This window comes from Nyctereutes procyonoides, unplaced genomic scaffold (genome assembly GCF_905146905.1).
Source record: "Nyctereutes procyonoides isolate TBG_1078 unplaced genomic scaffold, NYPRO_anot_genome, whole genome shotgun sequence".
Classification (NCBI taxonomy): domain Eukaryota; kingdom Metazoa; phylum Chordata; class Mammalia; order Carnivora; family Canidae; genus Nyctereutes; species Nyctereutes procyonoides.
Genome location: NW_026575135.1, coordinates 47,061,484 through 47,088,640, shown reverse-complemented (window position 1 = coordinate 47,088,640; position 27,157 = coordinate 47,061,484). Strand labels below are relative to the sequence as shown.

The 27,157-nt window shown below is 35.1% G+C and overlaps 1 protein-coding gene across 2 annotated transcripts in view; it reads left to right on the top strand.

Moving 5' to 3' along the window:
- IL33 (interleukin 33) overlaps positions 1 to 19,705 on the top strand; it is a 38,738-nt gene extending 19,033 nt beyond the window's left edge. Inside the window, exons 2-8 of one of the 2 annotated variants that reach the window (XM_055302803.1) lie at positions 4,183 to 4,290; positions 10,156 to 10,281; positions 10,851 to 10,976; positions 12,280 to 12,387; positions 13,187 to 13,237; positions 14,100 to 14,197; positions 15,610 to 19,705. In XM_055302803.1, coding sequence (XP_055158778.1) covers positions 4,206 to 4,290; positions 10,156 to 10,281; positions 10,851 to 10,976; positions 12,280 to 12,387; positions 13,187 to 13,237; positions 14,100 to 14,197; positions 15,610 to 15,807 — 792 coding nt within the window. In that variant the 5' untranslated portion in view covers positions 4,183 to 4,205 and the 3' untranslated portion in view covers positions 15,808 to 19,705. The remainder of the gene's footprint in view (positions 1 to 4,182; positions 4,291 to 10,155; positions 10,282 to 10,850; positions 10,977 to 12,279; positions 12,388 to 13,186; positions 13,238 to 14,099; positions 14,198 to 15,609) is intronic. The other variant, XM_055302804.1, reaches the window with a different exon arrangement.
- Positions 19,706 to 27,157: the final 7,452 nt, after the last annotated feature.

The following is a 27,157-nucleotide window of genomic DNA, read 5'->3' as shown; positions in this document are numbered from 1 at the left end:
TAGTTAACTATAGACTGTGTTTCTTGGTTTGCCTTTCTCTTTTCTTTCCCCCTTTGTTCATTTGTTTTGTTTCTTAAATTCCACTAGAAAGGCAAACATTTTGAAGATGCACTACTGCTAAGGCAATGGTAAAAAGAGCATTCACCTGGATCATTGAAAAAATTATAAACCAGTACAAATTTTAGAAATTCAGAGGGGTAATATCAGCATATAAGATGCACAAAGCCTTTGGTTTTTTTTTTAAATATTTACTTATTTATTTATGATAGACAGACAGAGAGAGAGAGAGAGAGAGAGAGGCAGAGACACAGGAGGAGGGAGAAGCAGGCTCCATACCGGGAGCCTGACGTGGGACTCGATCCCAGGACTCCAGGATCGAGCCCTGGGCCAAAGGCAGGCGCCAAACCTGTGAGCCACCCAGGGATCCCCTGCACAAAGCCTTTGATTCAGCAATCTTACTACTAGGAATTTGTACTACTAATGAAAATACAAAAGTTTACCAAGAATCACAACACACACACACACACACACACACACACACAGATGTCAGTTGCAACATTGGTGATATTAGGAAAGAAGAAAAGAAAGGAAAAAAACAAAACAGGGCAGCCCTGGTGGCCCAGCGGTTTAGCGCTGCCTTCAGCCCAGGGTGTGATCCTGGAGACTTGGGATCCAGTGCCGCATCGGACTCCCTGCTTGGAGTCTGCTTCTCCCTCTGCCTCTCTCTCTCTCTGTCTGTCATGAATAAATAAATAAATAATCTTTAAAAAACAAAACAGAAACAGCCAAAGTGTTAATCAATAAAAGATTGGTTATGGTATACTTATATGATTGAATGTTAGTTATAATGTTTCCTGTATAAGAATGTTTCTGACATTAATTGGAAAATCAAAAAAGCAGCTTACAAAATAATACTTGCAGTAGATTCTCTTCTTTTGTGAAAAAAATTGGTATGCATAGTATTTCTGTATTGGAAAAAGAATGTCAGGAAATATAGCATATCTGCTTTCCTATCATTTATCCATTTTCTGAATGTACATCATCATTTTTATAATCAGAAAAAAATTACCTAAAGTTTTCGACTTCCCAAAAGAAAAGAAAAAGGTAATGAAAGTCTGTGCCCTTGCATGCTCTACATTAAAGCAATAAACAGTACCTAGAGTCCATGTCATAGAGGCTTCATAAAAATTAATGATTAACTGAGTATAACTCATTGAAAGTGTTGCAGTTAAAATAATCTAATAGGTCTGTTTAGTATTTGGCTGTGGAAATAAGATATACTCCCACTCATTCTAACCCATTCAACTAGCACTATTTGCATTGCCTCATTCATCAAACACTGCCACCCAATGTTGCTTAATCCAAGCGCATATATATAAGTAGAGTTGGAATATAGCATCAAATATTATCAAATGCTGATGACAAGAAACTTCACTATTTGAGACCAGCCCCTCATGTTTATAATTAAGGTAAGTTATCATAACCAGTGTGCAAGAATACTTGCCTGTAACTGGGAAAAGCAGCGTGAAAGAACAAGTGGTTTTTATATTGCTATTTATTCTGAAATATCTCTGACTTAAAAATAGGAGAGTAAAGAGTAAATTTTAAGTCTGAAAAAATAGTGAAAACAATTTAAAAATCTTTTTTAAAGTAAAAGATTTGTAGGTTTAAAGAAAATGTTTTGTTTTTAGAATAGGGTTTGAAAATACTTATTTCCTCACTATGCTTTTTGACTCATCATTCAATTCTTTAAAAGCATCTGATTTTCTCTGTCAGTCATTCCATTGTAAATGTATTCATTTCTTATCTATATTGCTCAAATCAGAAAGCTAATTTGGTTTAGAGCAGAGATCCCCACGTGTGTTATCTCAAATTAGTCTATGTTAATAGATAGTCCATGTTAACTGGGGTGTTCATAGAGGTAGAGGGAGAAGTTACAAGATCAAATAATTACCAAAAATAATTAGTTAAACAAAAGTACCATGAATCATCAACATCTTTACTATGCTAATGTGGTTCTGACTTCACAAGAGGTGGAATATAGATAGAAACATTTCCCAGATTTATTTGAAAATGCAACAGTTTGTTGCGGGTTTTTAATTTTTTTAATTTTTTATTTTTAGAAGTTGATTGTTTTGTTTTGTTTTTTAAAGATTTTATTTATTTATTCATGATGGACATAGAAACAGAGAGAGAGGCAGAGACATAGGCAGAGGGAGAAGCAGGCTCCATGCAGGGAGGCCGACGCAGGACTCATCGGGACTCCAGGATCGCGCCCTGGGCCAAAGGCAGGCGCCAAACCGCTGAGTCACCCAAGGATCCCCATGTTGCGGGTTTTGTTTTTGTTTTTTGTTTTTTTTTTTTGAAATGTCCATCCAGGAGAACTTCTCTGTAGGACGTAAGGATCCTTGGATAAAAAAGAAAACAAGCAAACAAACAAACAAAAAAAACCAATCCAGCATTACAATGTTCATGTTATCAGTAAAGTGTTAGCTGCATACCCACTGAGGGCAGGGTATTATTTGAACTATTTTCTGTAAAACTTAAAATTTAACTACAGTAAGATTACCTAACTGCACTCTTCTACATTATGATTACCAATTAACTACCATATTTAGAAATTTACTATTTCTGAAGAGGTTGGACAACTGACCAAGCATTTGAAGTTAAATTCCAGGTTCTGATTATTTGCTTCCTACATTTGGAGGAGGGAAATAGAAGACATTGTGTGGAAGCTCTAGCTTAAAGATGGAAATCAGACTAGATTCTGGTCCCAGTATTGCTTTTGTGATCCTGGGTAAGGCACATTATCTTTCAGTCTTAGCCTAATCATTCATAGATTTATGGGCTCAGACAAAATGATATCTAAGGTTCTCTGCTTCTAAATATTCTCCATTGAAGATTTTTGTTCATAAAGCCAGTTATAAATAGGATGGTTGCATGTAAGATTCTAGTTCCATCTAAACAAGACAATTTTTAATTTCAATCTATTCAAGGTTGTTCAGAAAAAAATTAAAGTTGCATGAAGTTTATCTTCCAAGGAGTCCTCTAATGTCCCTTATCCTTCTAGAAAAGCTGATTCATTTAAAGTTTGTAAAAGATTTAAATAGCAACCACTCCTGGGATAAACTGAATATATTTTTTTTAATCTAGGGAAAAAAAGGCAATGCTTAATCCAAGTAGAAGTAACTATTAGAATTTCAAGCAATGTAAAGGAGAATTAAGACTGGAGAAGTCCTGTTCCCTCCACAATTCAAAGCACCACTACCTTACCTTGATGATGAGGCCAGGCAGTGGTACCCTACTGAATTAATATGGGGCTTCCTACAATTTATAATAGAAAATGCAATATTCTTACAGTAAGGTACCCTGACCCAGCTTTATACTCAAGGCACAACATTGACTGATGATCCTTGCTTGAATCAAATATTACATTGGGGTGTACAAGACTTATTTTTCTGATTCTATCATTCCTTCTGTAATGAATAAATCCCTTGTTTATTCATTCTTGAGGAATGCTATGGACTAGTGGGTTTCTTTTTGCAATAAATACTTTATAGTGAGTTACTATCATTATTCTTTCTGATACTCAAATTGTGCCAAATTTGGCCAGTGAGAAACCCTCTAAGGGAGCTCCTGTGTCCTTTGGACACAAACTCACACATTTTTGAATGACTACTTTCTGGCATAACTGAATATTCCATATTTACTTCTACATTCTGAGCCCAGACCTAGCAAGTCCTGGTTCCCTTTAGTGGAAAAAGTATTTAGAAACTAAGATATGGGCACACTAATATTGCTGATTCAGATTTAACATTACAGAGATTTTCCCTTGACTTCTTATATTTTGTATTTGTATCCTGCAGTAAAAATTTTATAATATCAATACATCTACTTATTTGCTCTATCCTATAGTATAGCAAAAACATTCAGAATCCCAATATCAACAATACTACGAACAATAAGCCCACTAAGTGAAGTTTAAGAATTCCTTGTAGTTCTTTTTGTCCTCTGAATGTATTCTAATATGGATATACTTTCAGAAAACTATATTCAAATTTTACTGAAATAATTATTTTCTTTATGTGGCTATGTTATTAATGTTATTCTGAGTTAGTCACAGTTGTTTCTGTTTATTTTCAAATTGAGGCAATTGAACTAATATTACATTTTAATCCACAGAAGCTTCAACAACAAAGGCTAAAATGAAGTATTCAACCACGAAAATCCCCCCAGCAAAGATGAACAGTTCAGCAGACAAGGCTTTGGTAAAACCTCCTAAACTGAGAAGTAAGGACTTAAACATTTCTTGGTTTACACACTATTTTTATCTGTTATCAAATTCTTATTATTCTGATGTTCATATATGCTACCTGCTAATAGTGATAAATAGTGATAAACATACATAGCCTTCCTTCTCTCTACCCACCTCTTTCCAAATAATCTCAAAATCTTTTTCCTAGATTAACAAAATTTTAAACTGATCTTCATTCAACCAACATTTATTGTTTATAAAATATACACCTTTGATATATCAAACTGTGGTCTTGATTTGCAACTTCTGATAAAGGAGAGAATAAGAAGTGAAGATATTTGAAGAGGCATGAAGATATCCATGCTTCAAATAAAGCAGAATTGATCAAATGATGCTCGAGTCTATCCAATTGCAAACTCAAAGGATTTGTAATAAATTGAAGGGTAAATAAAGTCAGGTAGTAGCCATAGCTTTAAGATGAAACGGCTATATCTTTGATCCTGAAAATTATCCTAGGGAACATCGGGGTGGCTCATTTGGTTAAGTGCCCGACTCTTGGTTTCTGCTCAAGTCATGATCTCGGTGTGGTGAGATCCAGTCCCCCAGTCCCACAACAACCTCTGCACTCAGCAGGAGTTGGTTTGAGATTCTCTTCCTCTGCCCCTTCCCCCACTCGAATGTGCCTACACACCCATGTACTCTCTCTTGTAAATAAATAAATCTTTAAAAATACATACCCTAGAAAAGAATTATGCAAATTTATACTCACATTTTTTTTTCATACAAAAGAGGGCACACAAAAGAAAGTAATGGAACCCGGGCCAAACTAGAGAGAAAAATAGAAGATGAGGAATGATGGCAGGGACTGGTATGCCTTTGTCCTTTGTTCTCCTCATTTCCTTGAACCTCTTTAAGGCTAGAAGAGAAAGCAATGTTAAAGAATATCATTTTCTGTCTTCTCTAAGGCTCTGGCCCACTCGTGCTGGTTTTAGTAACCAGGGAAAACATTCATTTGACTATGGTTTTTGCATGGCCAGAAAATCACAGTTAAGTTAGTCCTTTTATTTGTGTCTGAGTCAAAATGCTGTGTATAGAAGCAGTGACTCAGTGGAACTGACTCTGTGTCTTCAAATTCCCTCTTAATAAATTCCCTCTGCCCTCCCCCAACCTGTCATGTGCATGCCCTCTCTCTCTCTTTTTTCTTTTTAAAGATTTTATTTGTTTGACAGAGAGAGACAAAGAGCACAAGTAGGCAGAGTGGCAGGAAGAGGGAGAGAGAGAAGCAGGCTCCCAGTTTAGCAGGGAGTGCGATGCAGGGGCTCAATCCCAGGATCCTGGGATCATGACCTGAGCAAAAGGCAGACACTTAAGCAACTGAGCCTTCTAGGGGCCCCATGCTCTTTCTCTCTTATAAACAAAGAAAAAAAGAAAATGAAGAATGAAAGAAGAAGAGAGAAAGAAAGAGAAAAGAAAGAAAGAAGAAAGAAAAGAAAGAAAGAAAGAAAGAAAGAAAGAAAGAAAGAAAGAAAGAAAGAAAGAAAGAAAGGAGAAAAAAGAAAGAAAGAAACATGAGGGTGCAGGCTGGAGTTTATGTCGGAGTTGCTGGCATTGATGCAAAAATTAAAATGTAACCCCTCCTTTAAGGGTGCTATGGCCCTAACAGCTCATTTATACCATTTAAAAAGTGATAAAGATAATCCCCAAACCATTTATATAGCTTTGGAATGCAGCACATTTTTTTCATTGTCTCTTAGCAGATCTTCTTTTCCAAAGATACTGGCTCAGTTTAACACTAAGATTGTCATTATTTAGATACTCTTGGCCAAAATTTCCAGATATCTATAAAGTGCGTGGCAGGTATGAACCAGTTCTCAAAATTCAAGGTACAAGCAACGTCATATCTTATTTTTCTAAATGAACTGCTCTGAGCCCCCAAGCAACAAAGCAAGAAAGCTTGTTTTAGTTCCTTCTCCTAACTTTGGGCTAGCAGGATCTGACACAATCACAACATCACAAAACCCAATATCCACCCACTAGAGGTACACATACAAACAGGTTCCATATCAGTCTGGGTCATCACCAGAGTATTTCACCTCTAGTGCCAACAAGGTACAAGACGTAATGAGCTAGAGAAAAGCCCCTCCCCAAATTCATTCTCTTCCCAGTTTCCAGGAAGCTGCTCCCAGAGTCAGGGCATTTTTCTCTGCTACTTTAAGTCCTCTACATCCATCAACCCTTTCCCTGCCCTGATAATCCAGCTTCCTTAGGGATCTAGTCAGAACAATATGGAGGCCTTGGGACAGATCCATCCAGCAGAAACATTTTATTTGGCCTTAACACTATTATTGTTGTTTTTTAATTGAGGGAACATTTTAAAATTAGAAGACTGTGTATAAAAATCTGAATCTCTTGAAAAACCTGAACACCTAGCAACACTGGGCACATATCCCTACATGGCAATAACTGCATAAAAAATGAGTAGAGGTCACACCCGTTAATTTGGGTCTGTCCATGGAATATCTTCTGTTACAGTGAAAGAGCTTCAACTTTATTCTATGGACAGTAAGAAATCATAGAAAACATTCAGTTGGGGAATAACAAGATATTTTTAGAGAGATCACATTGATGTTGGTGTAAAGATGGAGTGAGGGAGCAAGAATAGAAAAAACTGGTTTAGAGGTCTGCTGCATTCATCTAAGGGACTGAAGATGAGGGCCTGACCTAAGAGAACAGATTGGAAAGTAAGGATTAAATGTCAGATACATTCAGAAAGTGAAATCAATAAGATTTAACGCCAGATCAAATAAATTGAAGGATGGACAGAGAGGAAAAAATAGATGATTCTCAGCTTTCAGGATGACCTAAGAATTGGGCAGACAATGGTAGAAAGTGGTACTTTTTCAAGATAGGAATTCAGGAAGGATATATATAGTAGGTAGAGAAAAATAAAGATTTTTTTTATTATGAGTATATTTGAATGGGGGTAAATGTAGGTCATTTAGGTAGAGAGGTCCAGAATTCTGAACACTCTCCACAGATAGATACAGAGATGCCTCAAGCTAACTGAAGTCAAAATACCCTGTGAAGAAAAAGCAATAGACACAAGCCTCAAGAGAGAGACCAAAGGTAGAGTTACAGTTTGGAGAGGCATCAGCATATTAGGGGTGACAGAAGTCATTGGAGCAGGCAGTATTGCCCAGAAAGAAAGTCTTGAGTAGAGGAAGAGGCAAAGGACAAATACTGAGGAGCACAAACATTTTAGGAGCAGTCAGATAAGGAAAAACTAACAGAGAAAGAGAAATGGATGATCAGAGAAAAACAAGAACCTAAGAAGACTGGTGACATGACAATAGGGGAAGAAGAGTTTTAAAGAAATATGTGGTTCCCAAAGTCAAATGCCACAGATAAATCAAGGGTAGTAAGCAGTGAGAAGAAACCTTGGTGAAATAGGTGTTTGGGGAAGAAATGAAAGATGAGTGATTCACTTATGTTTTTCCCATCAGCCACAGTCTGGCTCTTTCAGTGGAAGAACTACAGGAAGATTTCCAGGTCCCTTCCCATTTACTCACCAGAATTACGTGAGGGATTTCATCATGCTATTGCTATGATGAAATTACTCATGAGAATTTCCTTACAAGCCATGCTAAGACACTGCCCTCAGACATCAGGCAAGATATAGACATAGGAAGTGACAACAGCCCTTACATAAGCTTGCGTTGACCCTCTGACCCCAGTGGAGCACTCTCTTCCACAGAGTCCCCAAGGCCATGCCAGCTTTGTGCTTCCCATCTGAGAACACAACCCTCACATCACACTTTCAGCTTCCCCAAACACCAAAGTATACCTTCTTCCAAATTCCCCAATGTTAAGTAGCTTCAATACTTCAAATGTAATCGCGCCTCAATATAGTATACCCAGTGTTTGTCCCACTAGATGCTAGCCCCTACATTAATATCTTTAGCCCCTCTCTACTTCTACACCCATAATGCTTCCTCAGTACCCTTACTTCTAACTACCCAAGACCCACATCCTGCTCTCCAGAGAGTCCATTCTCAATATTAGACATGCCTGTCAGTCATGTCCCATGGGATTCTGACTATAACATAAAGATAAGCATACAAGGAATGAGCATCCTTACAATATTACCTTATGCCCTTTGGGCCTGGAGAGACGATGTGTTACAGTTAATAAAGTATTATAGTAGATTACTTATCAGGAGACCAAGTTCAATGTTGGCTCACACCTAGCTTTATAAATTATCTTTGCAATTGTAAAAGCACTACATAAATATGAAATACTATAGTTGATATTTATAAGCTGTAATGCAATGTTGGGAAGTTTCAGGATAAATGTGAGTAAAATTAAGGGGTCTTGCCCTGTTCAGACAGTTGAAGATACTTAAAGGTAGATGCCCATCTGAACTGGAGGCAAGATAGCTATTATTTTGAATTCTCTATAACAGAGGTTAACTCTACTACTAACCTTGAAAAACATATCAGGAAAGCAAATCTTTTAGAGAATTAGAAAAAAATCATAGAATGGATCTCAAAGTCACAAGTAACTATTTTCATTTTCTGAACTACTGTGAATAATTGAAAATTGGCTCTATTGTACAAATTGCTTGATAATTCACTTACTATGTTAAAAGTTGAGATGCCATGACTCCAGTGTTACAATTTTCTTTTCTGTTTCACTATGAAAGGCCTTTTATGAATTCCCAAGTAATAAATTTATTTTTTTGTTTGAGACTTTTTCTTTGACTGAATAAGTATTACTAAATAGGTGATTAAATTTTTAACTGATTTAACTTGGATTTATTTGTATAATGTCAGTTCCTAAATACAGGAACTGTACTGTATTGCAGTACAGCATTTTCTTTTCTTAGGTGGAAGGATGGAAAGAGTAGCTTTAATATTAGACATACTTGAGTCAAAACTTCTCACGAAACCTGTAATCTTGGGCAAGTGTCATGACTACTAAGAGCCTTAGGTCATCATCTGCAAAATAGGAAGAATAATAATTTCCTTGTAATATTAGTGTAAAGGATTAAGTGAAATATTATATAAAATTACTAGCACAGTGCTTGGCCCACCGTGGACACCCTAACATTTGACAAGGGAGCCAAGAATACTCAAAGGAGAAAAGATAGTCTTTTCGATAAATTGTGCTGAGAAAACTGGATATTCACATGTAAAAGAACTCACAAAAACTCACCTGAAATGGATTAAAGACTTAAATGTAAGACCTGAAACCATGAAACTCCTAGGAGTTTAGGGGAAAAGGTTCCTTTCCTCCTGTTTAACATGGACCAATTATTTTTAATATCAATAAACTCTAGAGACTATAGCTATCCCTGTAAAATTATTAAAAGTGTATTCCAGATAAGTAAAAAAGATTATAGATTTCATATGGTCATATAAGTTCCCCCTCAGACAAAGAATGATATATATTGGATGTAGATCCACACTCCCTTATATAGAATTCTGAAAACCAAAATTTTTCTAAAGACCTAATTTTTCATAACTTATTTGGTAATAAAATATGATCTGAACTTATTATATTTGACAGTTAAATTCTGACCTGAACCAACATGAAATGTTTATCTCACCTTATGTAAATGTTCCTATATTTCACTATAAAATCAGTATTAATTTTTTACGATGTGAGTACTGCCCTAATCCCTGTTGGGAGTATGACATATATAATAGCATATACTCTACATGACAATTCTAAAATCTAAAAAAACTGTGAATTTTGAAACACAACTGGCCCCAAGGTTTCTGATAAGATACTGCAGACCTTTAGTTGATTTCCTGGTTTGGTATACTCAGGATTTGTGTAAAGATAAAAGGATAAAAATGGATGGAGTGAAACAGTCTCAAAATTTTTCAATTGTTTAGAATCCCAACAGAAGCCTGAAAAAGTTTGCCAGATGTACTTTATGCAACTGCGTTCTGGCCTTATCATAGAAAAGACATCCTGTTACTTTAGGAAAGAAATCACCAAAAGGTATTCACCAAGAACAGGTAAGGGGAAACTATACATTTCCTGGTATTTCTTCAATATATTAATGGGCATCTATTTGCCTTTATTTACAACATTTTGGGTATATAATTTTTCCCTTGAGCAAATTTTCCTTCTGAAAAAAAAAGTAAGAATATTGAACTATTTTTTAGCCATTTTCAATAGGACATATAAAGAGGTTTTTTTTTATATAAAGAGTTTTTATAGCATGGGAGAAATGGGTATGTTATAATATTAAGTGAAAATAGAGGATATAAAATTATAAATATATCTACAATATTTTTAAGAGATTTTTTTCATTTAAAGGAATTAAAGTAAAATGTTAATAGCAGTTATTTTTTGGGGTGTTGAGACCATGGGTAACTAGCTTTCTTCCACCTGGATTCCAATGGGTATGCCCCACTGGGGTTTTAAGTGTGCAGGAGGTATTGATCACTTCAGACTGTGGAGAGGCTTAGTCCGGGGGTCAGTCCCAGCAAGTATCTTTGACTGGGAATCCTCAAAGAGGGGTAAAAAGGTTTGGGCAGGGTGGGAACTGACAGTCCACTCCTACTCTCCCTCTGTCCTGTAGCTGAAAAGTGCAGAAAGCAATGTCTGGTATTCACTGCCTGTCATCAGCAGCTGAACAAAGATTTCACCTCTGATGTCCCTATGTTACAGAAATGTTTTGGAAGAGCTAATGTTCCAAGTATCCAAGGTATGACTGCTGATAGGGGTGGTGTGGGTGTGAGGAGGGAGATAGACACAGGACCACAGCAAGTGCTCCTCTAGGAAGCAGCTCCATGTCTATGCTTATTTGTGTAACAGAAACTTCTGCCTATTTGCTGCCCACATACCCATTTAGTGGTATTCAAACTAGGTACAAAGTAGCTGCCCTGACAATGTGGGCAGGGATAGAGGGCTTTAGTTGGCCCTCTATCATTATTTTGAAATGCTTGTTATGGATTGGAATCTCATATACATTATTCCTGGGGAAAATATATTATCCTTTGGGGTCGGGGGGCAACCATATCCCCCCCGCAACCTCATCATTTTGACACTAAAAGAAAATGAAGAACTATTATATTTTAAAAATATAATTTCAATTCTTAAATATTCTAAATAATTGTTAAAATGGCTTTAAGTTGTATTACCTACTTGTGCAAATAAAGTCCAAATTGATGCTGACCATCAAGAAGTGAAGAGATCATTAATTTGACCAGGAATTGCACATTGCTATTTCAAGCATAATCCTGTTATAAATGTCTTAAGTTCCAAAAAGCATACTCAAGTTTCTCATTAAGTATTTTTAAATCATTTTACTTTAGAATTTCATATACAGACTCAATATTTAACATGCTTCTGTTTTGTATATTATTTTTCCTAGCGTAATTCTATAAAATAAAGAAAATATAATTTTTTTCTCCAGGACCAACATAGGTAGTACCTAATTCTACACCAGTTTATCCCAGCATGCCATAGAAATATTATCATTTTCTATGTGTGCTGGGACATATTTTAAAAAGTTAGGAATACTGTTATTTAGCCAGAGGACAGACACACCCTCCAGTACTGTTGGAAGTTCCTCAGTAACTCCACACCTTACAGATGAGTATTCATGTAACCATGTCTATCAAAATACAGTCTCTTCTTGTCCACAGTCCCCCTGACCGTAAGAAGCAAAAAAGCAGAGGCTTCCTCAGGCAAAGTCTGTCACTTTTCCAGCTACTTTCTCTCCACCAAATCCTCCCATAAGCACACAAATATGACCTATACCTATGATTTTCAAACAAGAGACTACCATCTTTAATCCCATTCAAGTGGCACACCTTACCCTTTGAGCTACATTAAGCTTGTGCCAAAGGCTTTTATCTATCCAACAGTGGTGAGCAAAGTGCAGCTCAAATTGGAAAGAAAAAAAAAAAAAGCCTTGAAGGAAGCATTTCCTTTTAATTGTGAAAGATTGTTCATGGGAACAAGTCTTTTTGAATTTTTAATGACAAGCTTTTCACTTGTTACAGAATATTCTGCTTCTCTGAGCACATACAATGATCAATCTATTACTTTCGCTTTTGAGGATGGAAGTTATGAGATCTATGTAGAAGACTTGAGAAAAGGCCAAGAGAAAGGTAGAATATTTCCTTTTGTCTATAATGATATAATGATGACTAATAAAGTAAAAAATAAATTTACCAAGGGGTGTCTGGGTGGCCCAGTTTAAGCTTCTGACTCTCGATTTCAACTCAGGTCATTGATCTCAGGGTCTTGAGATCAAGCCTCACATCAGGCTTGTGCTGGGCGTGAAGCCTACTTAAGATTCTCTCTCCCTCTCCCTTGGCCCCTGTCCCTCCAGCTCCACCCCACCCCACTCTCTTTCTCTCTTAATAATAATAATAATAAAATAATAATAATAATAATAATAATAAATTTACCAAACCATAAACACTGGCTTACCTCAGATATGGCAAATAGATTTAATGCTGTCTACTAACTCCAATGAATTGGCAGCAAATGCCTAAATACCACTAAGTTGAGGAGGATTCAGAAGCTTAGTCAGGGTTTTTTAGGGAAGAATGCTGATGTTGAGAAGTGGCATTTGTTGTAAAAGATGGAAGGAGAGACAGCACATATTTGCTATTGCTAAATTACCTACTAGATCTTTCTAGCCTTATCAATGTCACCAAAGTACACCCTCAAGTAAAGGAATATACCAGTGCTATAAAAAAATATGCTAAATATTTTAATAATAACTGTGTTAGAGAATTTATCAGAGCATACTTATACATTTTTGAGACCTTAAAATCACAAAAGTTTTGCTTTTATTGATATATAATAAAATAAGGTATTTTCTGAAGTTATATGTATGTTGAAATTGAAACCTTTTGATAGAATTGTCTCATCAAAGGGATTTTATGCATTCTCTTTCAGATAAGGTGTTATTCCGTTATTATGATTCCCAATCCCCCTCACATGAAACAGGTAATTTGGAGGGCTGGGTAGCTGTAGTGCTTGAATTCTTGAATTTGAGGTAAGGACAAATCCAAAAATCCTCCACGAAAAAGGAAAGCAGCCTCAAAAGTTTCTCTCCAGCCCACATTCATGGTAAAATCTTAGATTCTTAGAGGATTTATTCCCTCCCATTGATTGTGCAGTTTAATAATTAGGATAAAGGTTTACATTTAAAAGAGATCCAGAATAATTGTGGCTCAAGCTACAAAAATCTTATTTTTATCTTAGCCAGGACTGGAATGGCAGTTTTGCTCAACAGATTGTCCAGCAACTAACCCTGCTCCTTCTCTTTGACTCTGCCAAAACCTACATGGTTCAAGATTACTTGCTACCATGGCAATGCCCAATCAGCAGGACAGAGGAAGACAGATGCATGAGTTCTCTTTCCCATAAAGGATAAAACCTTGAAGTTGCACCTGACACTTCATTCACCTCATCTTGGTCAAAACTTAGTCACATTGCTACACTTAGTTACAAGAAAACAGACTGAGAAATGTTCTATTATACAAGGAGGGTAGATGGGAGACAACTATCAGAGGCTTTACATGCAGACAGAGAAGCTGACACCCAGACAAATACCCAATAGAATCACAGTTCTACAATCAGAAAGGATATAAGAAAATTAAGGAGCTTAAAATTACCCCCAAATTGTCCAATGACTCTTTGGTTTCATTTGGGTACAAATACTTCTAAAGGATATGTTGGGTAATGAAGCAATTATTTTCCATCATATTTTGAACTCTTTTCCTAGGTGTTAAATTTATTTAAATTAAAGTGAGTTAATTCTTAACTTTATAATTTACATTTTTAATTATTATTTTTTAATTGCAAGGTGATGATGTTGATGGCCAGACGTTATTGGTAAACCTGAGTCCTACAAAAGATAAAGATTTTTTGCTGCATGCCAACAACGAGGAACATTCTGTGGAGGTAATAGAAATATGCATTTAACTGCTGTAACTTATTCCACACATTTGTACAGATTTGCGTATTCAGAATATTTCAAAGAAGTTTTGTTTGTGTATTATATGTAAAACACAGTAAGTTACTACTAATAACTTGCTTCTGGAGTACAGAAGGGAAGGAAATGGCATATATAGCCTTGCTACTGAAAGTTTGGTCTCTGCCAGCAGTGCAGCATCACCTGGGAGTTTGTTAGATATGCAGAATTTCAGGCTTCCTCACAACTGAATCATAATCAGCATTTAAACAAATCTCCAAGAGATTCATATGCACGTTAAAGTTTGAGAAGCATCGCTATATAGAATTATCTCAAATCCTCTTTATTTGACTTGAGGAACAACTTTGTTCTTCCAGGAAGTATTTCTTGATAAAATATAGTTTTCTTAGGCAAATTCAAAAATAATTTTACATTCTGAGCCTGCTAAAGGGAAAGTCATAAACATTTCCATATGCCAATATTTACAACGAAAGCATAACAATCACATTCTAATCATAGGATTCACTGCATAGTCTTTTCAGCTAGTAAGTTACAGTGTAATATTGGTCATGATGAAAAACTATAAATATCTTCAGAAACAATATAACAATATAACAATATAAATATCTTCAGGCCAAAGATAGGGACCAGGAAGAAAACATAAGACTATAATACAGATGACAAATGACATAAATACAAAATTATAAATCTAATACAGCCAGCTAAAGTATTAACATAAACACTGGATGGTAACCAGCATCTCCCTTAATAAACATTCCTAAGTGTATATAACAGTTGGACATATATAACTACTCAATAATAAGAGCTGACCCCATACAGAGCTCTATTACATGCCAATTACTGTACTAAATGTTTTACATGCAGTTTCCTTTCATTCTTGTAGTAATTCTATAATGGAGTTGTTGTACTGTTCAAATATTACAGTATAACAAACCGTCCCCAAAACTTATCAACCTAAAATAATGATCACTTATATCATTCACATTATCTGCTGGTAAGTTGGAGGTTGACTAATCTAGAAAACTGATTAGACTAAAAAAATTGAGGTTTGAGAAGTAAAGCAATGTGCACGTCTCAGAGATAGTACATGGCAAAAGTTTCACACAAATCCTGAGCTGCTGCATCCAAATCCAGTCATTCTAAGCTATAATGTTTCTCAAGGTATACTGATTATAAGGGAATCAAATCAAATCACCCCCCTCCACTTCAGCCCTCCCTACTCATTTCTTCCTTCTCTACCACTCCCATCCCCTACTTAGTAAGTAGTCTTGCCAAAGATACTAAGTTATAATCATTCCCCTTTAGTTTCTAATACAGGGAGGTAAGGTTGACTTTGGACTTCCCATTTACATACCAATTGCTTTCTTTCTTGTTTCCTCAGCTACAAAAATGTGAAAACCAATTGCCAGACCAGGCCTTCTTCCTCCTTCATAGGAAGTCTTCCAAATGTGTTTCATTCGAATGTAAGAACAATCCTGGAGTGTTTATAGGAGTAAAGGATAACCACCTTGCTTTAATTAAAGTAGGAGACCAAACTAAGGATTCATATATAGAGAAAACCATATTTAAGCTCTCTTAAATTTAATGGGATGAAAAAAGTTGTCAATCCTAGGTTGGGTAGCCCAGATAGCTACTACTGGAGAAAGAATAAGAGATAAAGAGATAGACAACATTTAAGGGAAATAAAGAGTACTTAGTATGCTATGGAATGTTTTTCTTACTATGTGTAAAATACATTTTTATAATCCTTCAGTTTTGTTTTTTATTACCCTTGTCTCACTACATATTCAATAGTGTATTATTAAGGAGACCTCAGAAAATATACAACCTGACTTACTTTTTTCTACTTGCTGTCAAGAAAGAGCTTAATATCTAATTAAGCTCTGCTGAGACCTCTGGGGACAAGGAAGGGCCTTAATCCAAGTTTCATTTTAGACAAGGATTTCAAAAAGCCACATAGAGACATAATTTTCCCTGGTTCCAAACAAGTTCAAACAGTAGAGCTGTTGGTGAAAAGACAATCAGCTCTACTTAGACTGAACATTTCACAAATGGAATAAAACACCAAATTTGTTTGAAGATGCCCAAAATTTCAGATACTTACACAGGTAGGCAGATAATATAAATATGTGAAATGACAGAGACAATTGAAAAAATTAAGAAAAATAAATCCTGTATTTGTAAAGTAAATAAATTTACTTCTAATTGTTTCATTTTTAAAATGCTGATTTTTATAGATGGAGTTAAATTTAGCAAGACATTCTTACATTAGGAAGTAAAATAAATTTTATCTCAGACAAATAATTGAAATCATTGCGAATATCTCACAAACTAAAACATTATTTTAAAGCACTGAGACACAACATACCTTAAGACATCCAAGTACCATGGGATCCAAGTACCATGGTGAGGCCACAAGTTCCCTTATCTACTAGAACCTAGATTGGACACAGCATTAACATTACAATTTTAATAACTGGCTATCCCTTATGTTCGTTGTATACTGTCTTTCTGACACTATGCTCCAGGGATCTGTAACTTGATATACATGTCACCCTAAACAAAATTTCTTATAATCCTTTCTTACCATGTGTACAAGTGTTTTTCTTGTCCACCTTCCTGATTAGTCTGCTTACTATGGAATATTTATTGACTTTTCTTCCTTCATTTCTTTTGACCAACTCTGTTCTTGATATACATTTTGTGCCCCATGAGCTCCATTCCATATCACCTGACCTCTGGACACCAACATATTTTTCTATTTTGTCTCTCTGATGTAGAATTTCACATAAGCCTATTGATGGGAATATTTTTTATTAAACATCTTTGTATTTTACATTACTAAGGTAGTAAAATTTATTCTCAACCATATATGATTTTTCAACTACTAAAGGAATAATTTTTGCTTATTTTAAGTCTTAAATTCTACTATAACTTTTTCATAGGCTTAACATTGACAATAAGTGATAAACTAGTAACAGAATACTTATGAAATACAACTGTTTCTGAAAGTGTTGGCTTTTTAATTTCTAATTTGTTGAGATCTATTGGATATAATGATGGTGGAACATAAGATTAAAAAGGCTGAGAATTACTGAGTGAGGGTAAACAATTGTAAACAACAATATAGCTTTCATTACATTGTCAGTTTTATTATGAAGACAAAAATAAAAGCAGAATATATATCATCTTCTCTGAAAAACACTAAATGTAAAAAAAAAACAAAAAAAAAAGAAAAACACTAAATGTTGACCATATACATCTGTATGATATACTCGAAATGATTTGTTTTAAGTAACTAAATATATTAATTACATTAAATTCTCAAGTTGTATTTTTTAAAAGTATGTGAGGCCATGATGATTTTATCATAAAATAACTATTCTGAAATTTTTAAGTCAAAGCAATCTTACCTTAATCCACTGATGTTGGTATCTGGGGTAGGTCATTTGTCTGGTAATTCAAAACTAAATAAGATATTCCAAAGAAGAGATTGTGTCTTTTTCACCTTTGTACTCCCAGTGCCCATCATAAGTGGCCAGCACAAAGGAGCTATTCAGCCACTTGTACCTGAGATCAGTCAATATACACCTGCAAAAGGAACTTTAACCTGACTTCTGACTCAGTTAGGTATCTTTCAACCTGAGTATTTGATTTCTCATGTTCAATTTTCCTTTTTAAAAAAAATACTTTCCACCATCACTATGGAGAGTATTATTTGATTAAAATATTCAGATGTGTGGTGGATTTTTGTGACTTACTTTCATGTGTTTTGATGGCCCATAACACACACATTCCTGGAAGGAATTTGTTCATTTCATTGTATCAGAAATAACAATAATGTCAAAACTTACTTTTCCCTCATTTTTATATATATTTCTTAGATTTTTATGCCTTTATTGGATACCTTGAAATACTACCAAGAAAATTTTATTTGAATGAATAATATGGCTTGGAATTGGAAAAGAAAAGTAAGATTTGAAATTCAGGGAATTTTGAAAAAAAGTTGCTATTTAGAATGCAAAAGCTTGATTAAAGCTAAAAATAATTGACTTATAACCCCCACATCTGCAAAACAAAACAAGTCAAAAAACAAAAACAATTTCAACCCTTGTGCCTCATGCCAAGAAATTGTATGATAGATAAAGGAATCTTAAGCTAGGGTACTCAAGTGGGGATTGGGCCAGGCTTGTCCCAAAATTCCTTCCCCCCATCATACAATCACCTGTATAGCTCAGAAATCTTGTCCTCTAGCAGTTGCTCCTTAAACACATGTCATGTATTTTGGACTTTGCTAAGTACTACGAAAGCACCAGAAAAACAAAACAAAACAAAAACTAAACTATGCTCCTTGTCTACATGGGACTTAAAACCTGTACCATTTGTGTACTAAAACTCCAACTCTGCAGTACACAGTTGCCAAAGGTCAGAGACACCAATGTGAGTTTCTCATTTGAGAATGACATAGGACTGAATAGTCAATCCCCATATCCTAGTACCCACCTTGGTCTGTTCATATATCCATTCCCAAGCTCATGTTAAATAGGTTCCCTCTGCAGGTCCCAGGCAAAAGGGGATCAATTCACTTACTACAAATTCCTTAATAGTCATGGTTGGGGTTAGAGGGTTTAGGAATCTGAGAAACAGATGCAAGAGATAAAAGTTAAAGCCAATTGGTAGAGTTAGAATCAATGAGGTGCTTCCTGTTGAGATGCCAAGATGATGAAATATTTGTCCATGTCCAGTTACAGTCCCTAGCCCATAAGTTACTCCCATAAAGAGAATACATGAATCACTACCCAGCATATTAAAAATATAGGTTTGTCTCTTGCACTGTTGGTGAGAATGCAAAGTGGTGCAGCCACTCTGGATAACAGTGTGGAGGTTCCTCAAAAAGTTGAAAATAGAATTAAATCCAACAATTGCCCTACTAGGTATTTACCCAAAGGATACAAAAATACAGATTTGAAGGGGTACATGCAACTTGATGTTTATAGCAGCATTATCAACAATAGCCAAGCTATAGAGAGACCCTAATGTTCACTGACTGCTGAATGGATAAAGAAGAGGTGTTAAATATATATATATAGGAATATTACTCAGCTATCAAAAAAAAAGAAATCTTACATTTGCAATGATGTGGGTGGATCTAGTGTGTATTATGTTAACTGAAATAAATCAGTCTAAGAAAGACAAGTATCATATGATCTCACTCATATGTGGAATTTAATGAAGAGAACACATGAACATATGGGAATGGGGGAAAGAAAAAAAGGAAGAGGGAAACAAACCATATGTTATTCTTAATGATAGAGAACAAACTGAGGGTTGATGAAGGCAGGTGTGTGGGGGATGGGCTAGATGGGTGATGGGTATTAAAGAGGGCACTGGGTGTTGTATGTAAATGATGAATCATTGAATTTTACCCCGAAACCAATACTGCACTGTATGTTAACTAAAATTTAATAAAAATTTAAAATAAATAAAGAGATTATACTGGCTTATCAGAATGGAGTGAATGCAATCACAAAGATCCTTTAAATGTGGGAAAAGAAGGCAAAAGAGTCAGTCACTTTATGATGTGAGAGAGATTTGACTAGTCATCACTGGCTTGGAAGATGGAAAGGCACCGTGAGACCAAAACTGGGGACAGCCTCTATCTAGCAGCTGGAAAAAACAAAAAGTGAAAAAGAAAAAATTCTTCTCTAAAATATTAAAATATCTAGAACTTATTCAATTATGTTTTAAAATCTCTGTGATGTGGTATTGATGAAGGAATGGACAGATACACAAATTAGATAGAAAAACATTATATAGTCTCAAATGCATGTGCAAATTTAGTGTATGATAAAGATGACATCTCAGTTAAGCATGGAAAAGGAAATCTTTGTAATGGAGATATTGGGTTAATTGGATATCCATAAGGACAAAAACAAAATTATGTTCATGTATCACACTGATACTAAGAGAAAGAGATCTAAATATAAAAAGTGAAATGATGGAAAAATCTTCTAATATTTGTTAATAGTAGAAGACCTTGCTAACTATGACTCAAATTCCAGATGCAGTTAATAAAAATATTGTTAAACTGATCATATATATCTTTAAATCAAAAGCAAAATGTTACACGAGAAAAATAATTGCAATTAAACCATGAACAGTTATGTGTTTAATATATAGTTTCTTAAAAATAGAGAAACAGCCAATAACCCTACAGAAAAAAAAAAAAGGACGAGATATGGACAAGTCACAGAAAAAAGGTGCAAATGGCCCTTATTTCAATTCTATTTCTAGAAATCACTTGTAAAGACACAATTTTCTGCCTATACTACCCAAAGCAATCTATACATTTAGTGCAATCCTTATTAAAATACCAATAGCATTTTTCACAGAACTAAAATAATCCTAAAATTTGTGTGGAACTACAGAGACCCTGAATAGATAAAGCAATCTTGAAAAAGAAAAGTGAAGCTGGAGGCATCACAATTCCACACTTCAGGTTATATTATAAAGCTGTAGTCATCAAAACAGTATGGTAATGATGCAAAAATAGGTACATAGATCAACAGAACAGAATAGAAAATCTAGATATGAACCCATAATTATATAGTGAATTAATCTTTGACAAAGAAGAAAGAATATCCAATGTGAAAAAGACAGTCTTTTCAACAAATGGCGTTGGGAAAACTAGATAGCAACATGCAAAAGAATGAAATTAAACTACTTTCTTACACCATAAACAAAAATAAATTCAGAATGGAATAAAGACTTACATGTGAAACTAGATACCATAAAAATCCTAGAAGAGAACACAGGCAGTAATTTCTCTGACATTGTCCATAGAAACTTCTTTCTAGATATGTCTCCTGAAGGAAAGCAAAAAAAAAAAAAAAAGGCAAAAATAAACTATTGGAACTACATTAATATAAAGAGCTTCTACATAGCAAAGAAAGCAATCAACAAAACTAAAAGGTAACCTACGGATTGGGAAAAGATATTTGCAAATGACATATCAAATAAAGGGTTAGTATCCAAAATATATAAAGAACTTATAAAACTCAACAGTGAAAAATCAAATAATCCAACTAAAAAAAATGGGTCAGAAGACATGAACAAACATTTCTCCAAAGAAGACATATGGATGGACAACAGATACATGAAAAGGTTCTCATCACTACTTAGCATCAGGGAAATGTAAATCAAAACTACGATGAGACACTTTATGCCTGTCAAAATGGCTAAAATCAACAACACAAGAAACAATAGGTTTTGGCAAGGATATAGAGAAAGGGGAACCCTTTTGCATTGTTGGTGGGAATGCACACTGGTGCAGCTACTCTGGAAAACAGTATAGAGCTTCCTCAAAAAGTTAAAAATAGAACCACCCTACAAACCAGCAATCACACTACTGGGTATTTACCCAAATAATACAAAAACATTAATTCAAAGGGATATATGCATACCTATATTTATGGCAGCATTAGTTACAATAGCCAAGATATGGAAGCAACCCAAGTGTCCATTGATTGATGAATGGATGAAGAGGATGTGATACACACACACACACTGGAATATTATTCACCCATAAAAAAGAATGAAATCTTGTCATTTGCAACATAGGCGGAGCTAGAGAGTTTAAAGCTAAGCAAAATATGTCAGTCAGAGAAAGACAAATACCATATGATTTCACTCATATATGGACTTTAAGAAACAAAACAAATAAGCAAAGAGGAAAAAAAAGAAACAAACCAACAAACAGACTCTTAAGTACAGAGAACAAACTGATGGTTACCAAAAAGAGGGGGGGGGAGTGAGTGAAATAGGAGATGAGGAGTAAGTAGTGCACTTGTAATGAGCACCAACTAATTAAAATTAAAACTTAAAAAATAAAAATAAATTTGAAAAATAAAGACACATTTTTAAATACAAGAAAAGATGTATTTCAACAGAAATCTATTGAAAGAACTAATAATAATTAGGAAATGGTTGGAAAATCCAGGGCCTATCAACATAAAGTGTTATACGACCATATGAAAAAAGAAGACTAGTGCCTGTGCCTGGTGCCTCACTCTTAGTTTTGGCTCAGGTCATGATCTTAGGGTCAGGAGATCGAGCCCTATGTTGGGCTCCACACTGGGCATGGAGCCTGCTTGAGATTCTCTCTCTCTCTCTCCTACCCTCTCCTCTACCCACTGGCTGTCTCAGTTGGAAGAACCTGCAACTCTGTCTCAGGATGGTGAGTTTGAGCCCCATGCTGGGTGTAGAGATTACATACATATGTAAACAAACAAAATTGTTTTCTGCCATTCTAGTCTTGTAATGTTAATTGTAAACTTTCTTATTGAGAGGGAAAAATAAACCCATGTGTGTTTAAGCTAGAGTTGGGTTTTCTGTTGAATGTGGCTTGAAGCAAACTTCAACTATAGAAGAGATGATAGCAACACCTGCTTCTTAGGACACTGATAAAAAATGTAGAAAGCACTCAGTGAATGTTAGCTTTAAAAGGCAGACAAATCTGACTTAATATTAAGAACAACTTTTCTTAGGTACAATTAGTACATAGAAAAACACAATCAACTTCCTCTACAACTTTTTTTTAAGGTTTATTTATTCAGCTTAGAGAGTGTATGAGCATGAGCATGAGGAACTGAGGGAGAGAAAATCTCAAGCAGAACCCATGCTCAAATGAAACCCAACACAGGGCTTGATCTCACAACCCTGAGATCAGGACCTGAGCTGAAACCAAGAGTTGGATGCTCAACTGGCTGCACCACCCAGATGCCCCCCTCTACAATTTAATATAAGTTACCCTGCAATCTGACAGGTATAGAAGTAATCCACCAAGTTCATAGGTTTTTATTTTATTGTACTTCTTAACCTACCAGTTATAGATAGTCTTTCATATGTATGAAATATTACATTATAAATATAACAAATTTAACAGTAAAAATGAAAAGATCCATATTTCTTCAAAAAGATAACTGGATAAAAATATAGATGTCCCAAGATACAGGAAAAACTAAAACATTATATAATAATTTGTTACTATTAAGTAGATCAGAAAAACAATAGAGAAATCAATGAAACCAAAAGCTGGAGATCAGAGAAAAAATAATAAATTTGATAAGCCTTTAGCCAGACCGATCGGGAAAACAAAAAGAAATAACACAAATTACCAGTATCAATAAGAGAGTTGGTTATTAGTATAGTTTCTAAAGATATTAAAAGGATGAAAAGGAAAATACCATAGACAATACTTTGGTAATTTTAGTAAAAATAGAGAAATTCCTTAAAAGGTACAAAATATTAAGACTCACTCAAGAAGAAATAGGCAATATGAATAGCTCTATATCCATTTTTTAAAAGATTTTATTTGTTTATTTATGAGAGACACATAGAAAGAAGCAGAGACATAGGCAGAGAGAGAAGCAGGCTCCCTGCAGGAAGTCTGATACAGGACTTGATCCCAGAACCCCAGGATCACGACCTGAGCCAAAGGCAGATGCCCAACGCCTGAGCCACCCAGGCACCCCATAACAATTTTTTAAGTGAATTTGTAGTTTAAAATCTTCTTATAAAGAAAATCTCCAGTCTTCACTGGCAAATTCTTTTAAACATTTAAAGGAAGAAAGAGTATGACTTCGAAACAAATTCTATCAAAAAATTGAAGAGTAGAGAATTCTATTGAACCTATTTTATGAGGCAAGTATTTTCCTGATATCATAACCAAAGACATTACAAGAAAAGAAAAATACGGATCAATATTTTTCATGACCATAGACACAAGAATTCAAAAATCTATATGCTAAAGTTTTAATCAAACCCACAAATATAAAAAGTAGATATATAATATATAAGGATATGTATATTAAAGAAATATAGAACGGAACTTCCTCAGCTTGATAAAGGGCATAGACCAAAGCAAACTTACAGCTAACATCATAATTAACAGTCTAAGACTGAATAGGAGATTGATTAAGATCAAGAACAATAAAAGGACTTCAGTCTACTTCTATCCAGAATTTTACTAGAGGTTCTTGTCATTGCAATAATGCAAGACAAAGAAATAAGTAATCTAGATTAGAAAAGAAAAAGTAAAACTGCCTTTATTTAAAAACAACATGATTGGGGTACCTGGGTGGCTCATTTGATTAAGTGCTGACTCTTGATCTCAGCTCAGGCCTTGATCTCAGGATCATGAATTCAAGCCCTATATTGGGCTCCATGTTGGGTGTGGGGCTTATTTAAAATAAATAAGTAAATAAAAAATAAAAATAAAAACAACATGATCATCCATGTAAGAAATCCAGTGGAATCTACAAAGAAGCTAACATAACTAATGAGTTTAGCAAGGATGCAGAATGCTACAGTATCAGTACACAAAAATCAATTGTATTTTATATAATAACCAAAGACAACTAGAAATTGAAAAATTTTAAATACCATTTATAAAACAATTAATTTTTTTAAATACTTACGGAGAAACCCAACAAAGATGTACAAGGCCTATACACTGAAAACAACCAAACACAACTGAAAGAAATTAAAGATGATCTAAATAAGTGGAGAAATATACCTTGTTTATGGGTCAGAAGATGCAGTATGGTAAAGATGTCCATTTTCTCCAAGTTGGTATATAGATTTTGTATAATACCAGTCAAAATCCCCAGCTGATTTTAAAATTTATACGGAAATGCAGAGGACTTAGAATAGCCAAAAAATTTTGGAAAAAAAAAAAAGAACATCAGAAGCCTCTACTACCTACTTTTAAGATTTACTATAAAGTTACATTTATGTGGGGATGCCTGGGTGGCCCAGGTGTGATCCTGGAATCCCAGGATCGAGTCCCATATCAGGCTCCCTGCATGGGGCCTGCTTCTCCCTCTGCCTATGTCTCTGCCTCTCTCTGTGTGTATCTTATGAATAAATAAACAAAATATTTTTTTAAAAAGTTTATATTTATGTAGACAATATGGTATTTCCATAAAGATAGACATGTATTTGCAGTGAAATAGCATACAGAGTTCAGAAACAGATTTAATCATATATACATAAATGATTATTTATAAGAATGCAAAGGTAATTCAGTGGGAAAAGGATAGTCTTATCAACAAACGGTACACATACAACTGCGTATCCATATGCAAAAAAAATAAAATAAAATGAGGCAGTACAAGCTAGCAGCATAGGAACCCCTGAATTCATCCCCTCCCAAGGAAACACAAAATCTACACATCTATATATACAGCAATTCCTCCTGAAGAACTGAGGGCTAACTGAACAGCTTCTGTACAACAGATGATTGGGAAGCCAAAGAGAAGGGTAAGAGAGATGACAACACAGTAATTACGGTAATATCACTCCTCAGACAGCAACCCGAAGCAGCAGGGCTATCAATGAGTCATTGCCACACCGACTCACCTCTCTGGGCACAGTAAGACACAGCAGTTACAAGGACAACTAGTAAGTTAAAGAAATCTTTTTTTTTTTTAAATTTTTATTTATTTATGATAGTCACAGAGAGAGAGAGAGAGGCAGAGACACAGGCAGAGGGAGAAGCAGGCTCCATGCACCGGGAGCCCGATATGGGATTCGATCCCGGGTCTCCAGGATCGCGCCCCTGGCCAAAGGCAGGCGCCAAACCGCTGCGCCACCCAGGGATCCCCCCCCCTTTTTTTTTAAATTAAGTTAAAGAAATCTATATACTAACTCTAGAGCATCTGCCAAACTAGAAACTGCTGGAACTCTCTCTCTCCTGGGTCAGGGGTTCTAGCAACTGCTATTTTTTACATTCCCTCTACACCTTGATAGCACAGAGGAAACATGATCCAGGAGCCCTAGCAGAACTAGTAGGGCCACCCCAGATTGCCCTGAGCCCTTGGCCCATACCAACCCCAGCTATCCACCCCACCCCCACCCCACCAGGCAGCTGAGTACAGCCTGCTTTAGTCCCTCCCCACACATACCCTTGTTGGTCCACTCCAATTCCAGCCCTCAAGCCAGAAACAGCAAATCTATAGAAACACAAAGTAGATTAGTGGTTGCCTGGAGCTAAGGATAGAAGCAGGTGTTTTTAAGGTGACGAAAATTTCCTAATGTTGGACTGTGGTTATATATAACTCTGTAAATCAAAATTCATTGAACTGTACATTCAAAATGGATGCATTTTAAGGCATGTAGTTTATACATGTTTCTTTAAAATATTTTAAAATAAATGAACATACATATATCATATGATCTAGCCATTTCACTCCTAAGTATATACCCAAAATAAATAAAAGAATATCTCCATACAAAGACAGGAATATTCATATCTGTTTTTTTAATAACAGTAAAAAACTGGAACCCAAATATCCATCCACTGGAATGATAAAAGAAATGGATAAAGAAACTACAGTGTATCTATACAATAAAATTATTCCTCACCAATAAAAACAAACTATTGAGATTCACTTCAACATGGATAACTCTCAAAATAATTAAGCTGAGTGAAAGGGCTGGATTAAAAAGAAAAGAGTGCATACTAAATGATTCTATTTATAAAAAATTTAGATTATGCAAGTTAATCTATAGTAATAGCACATTAGTGGTTGAGGGTAGGAGTACATGGGAGCAGAAAAGAAAGGAGTAATAACAATAGGGTAAAAGGAAACTTCTGGGCATGACTGACATGCTCACTATCTTGACTGTACTATGGTGGTGTCTCAGGAGCACTCATATTTCAAAACTTATCAAAATGTCCATCTTAAATTATGTTTATTGATTGTCTATTAAGTTTCAATAAAACTGTCAGAATGTTTAAAGATATTTAATAGGCGTTACAGTATCAGTAATTAATAACTGTATTTTTATAATGTTTTAGCTTATTCAGTTTCTTATTGATCTGTCCTTATAGTTATTTACCACTGACTGCTTAAAATATACGATTA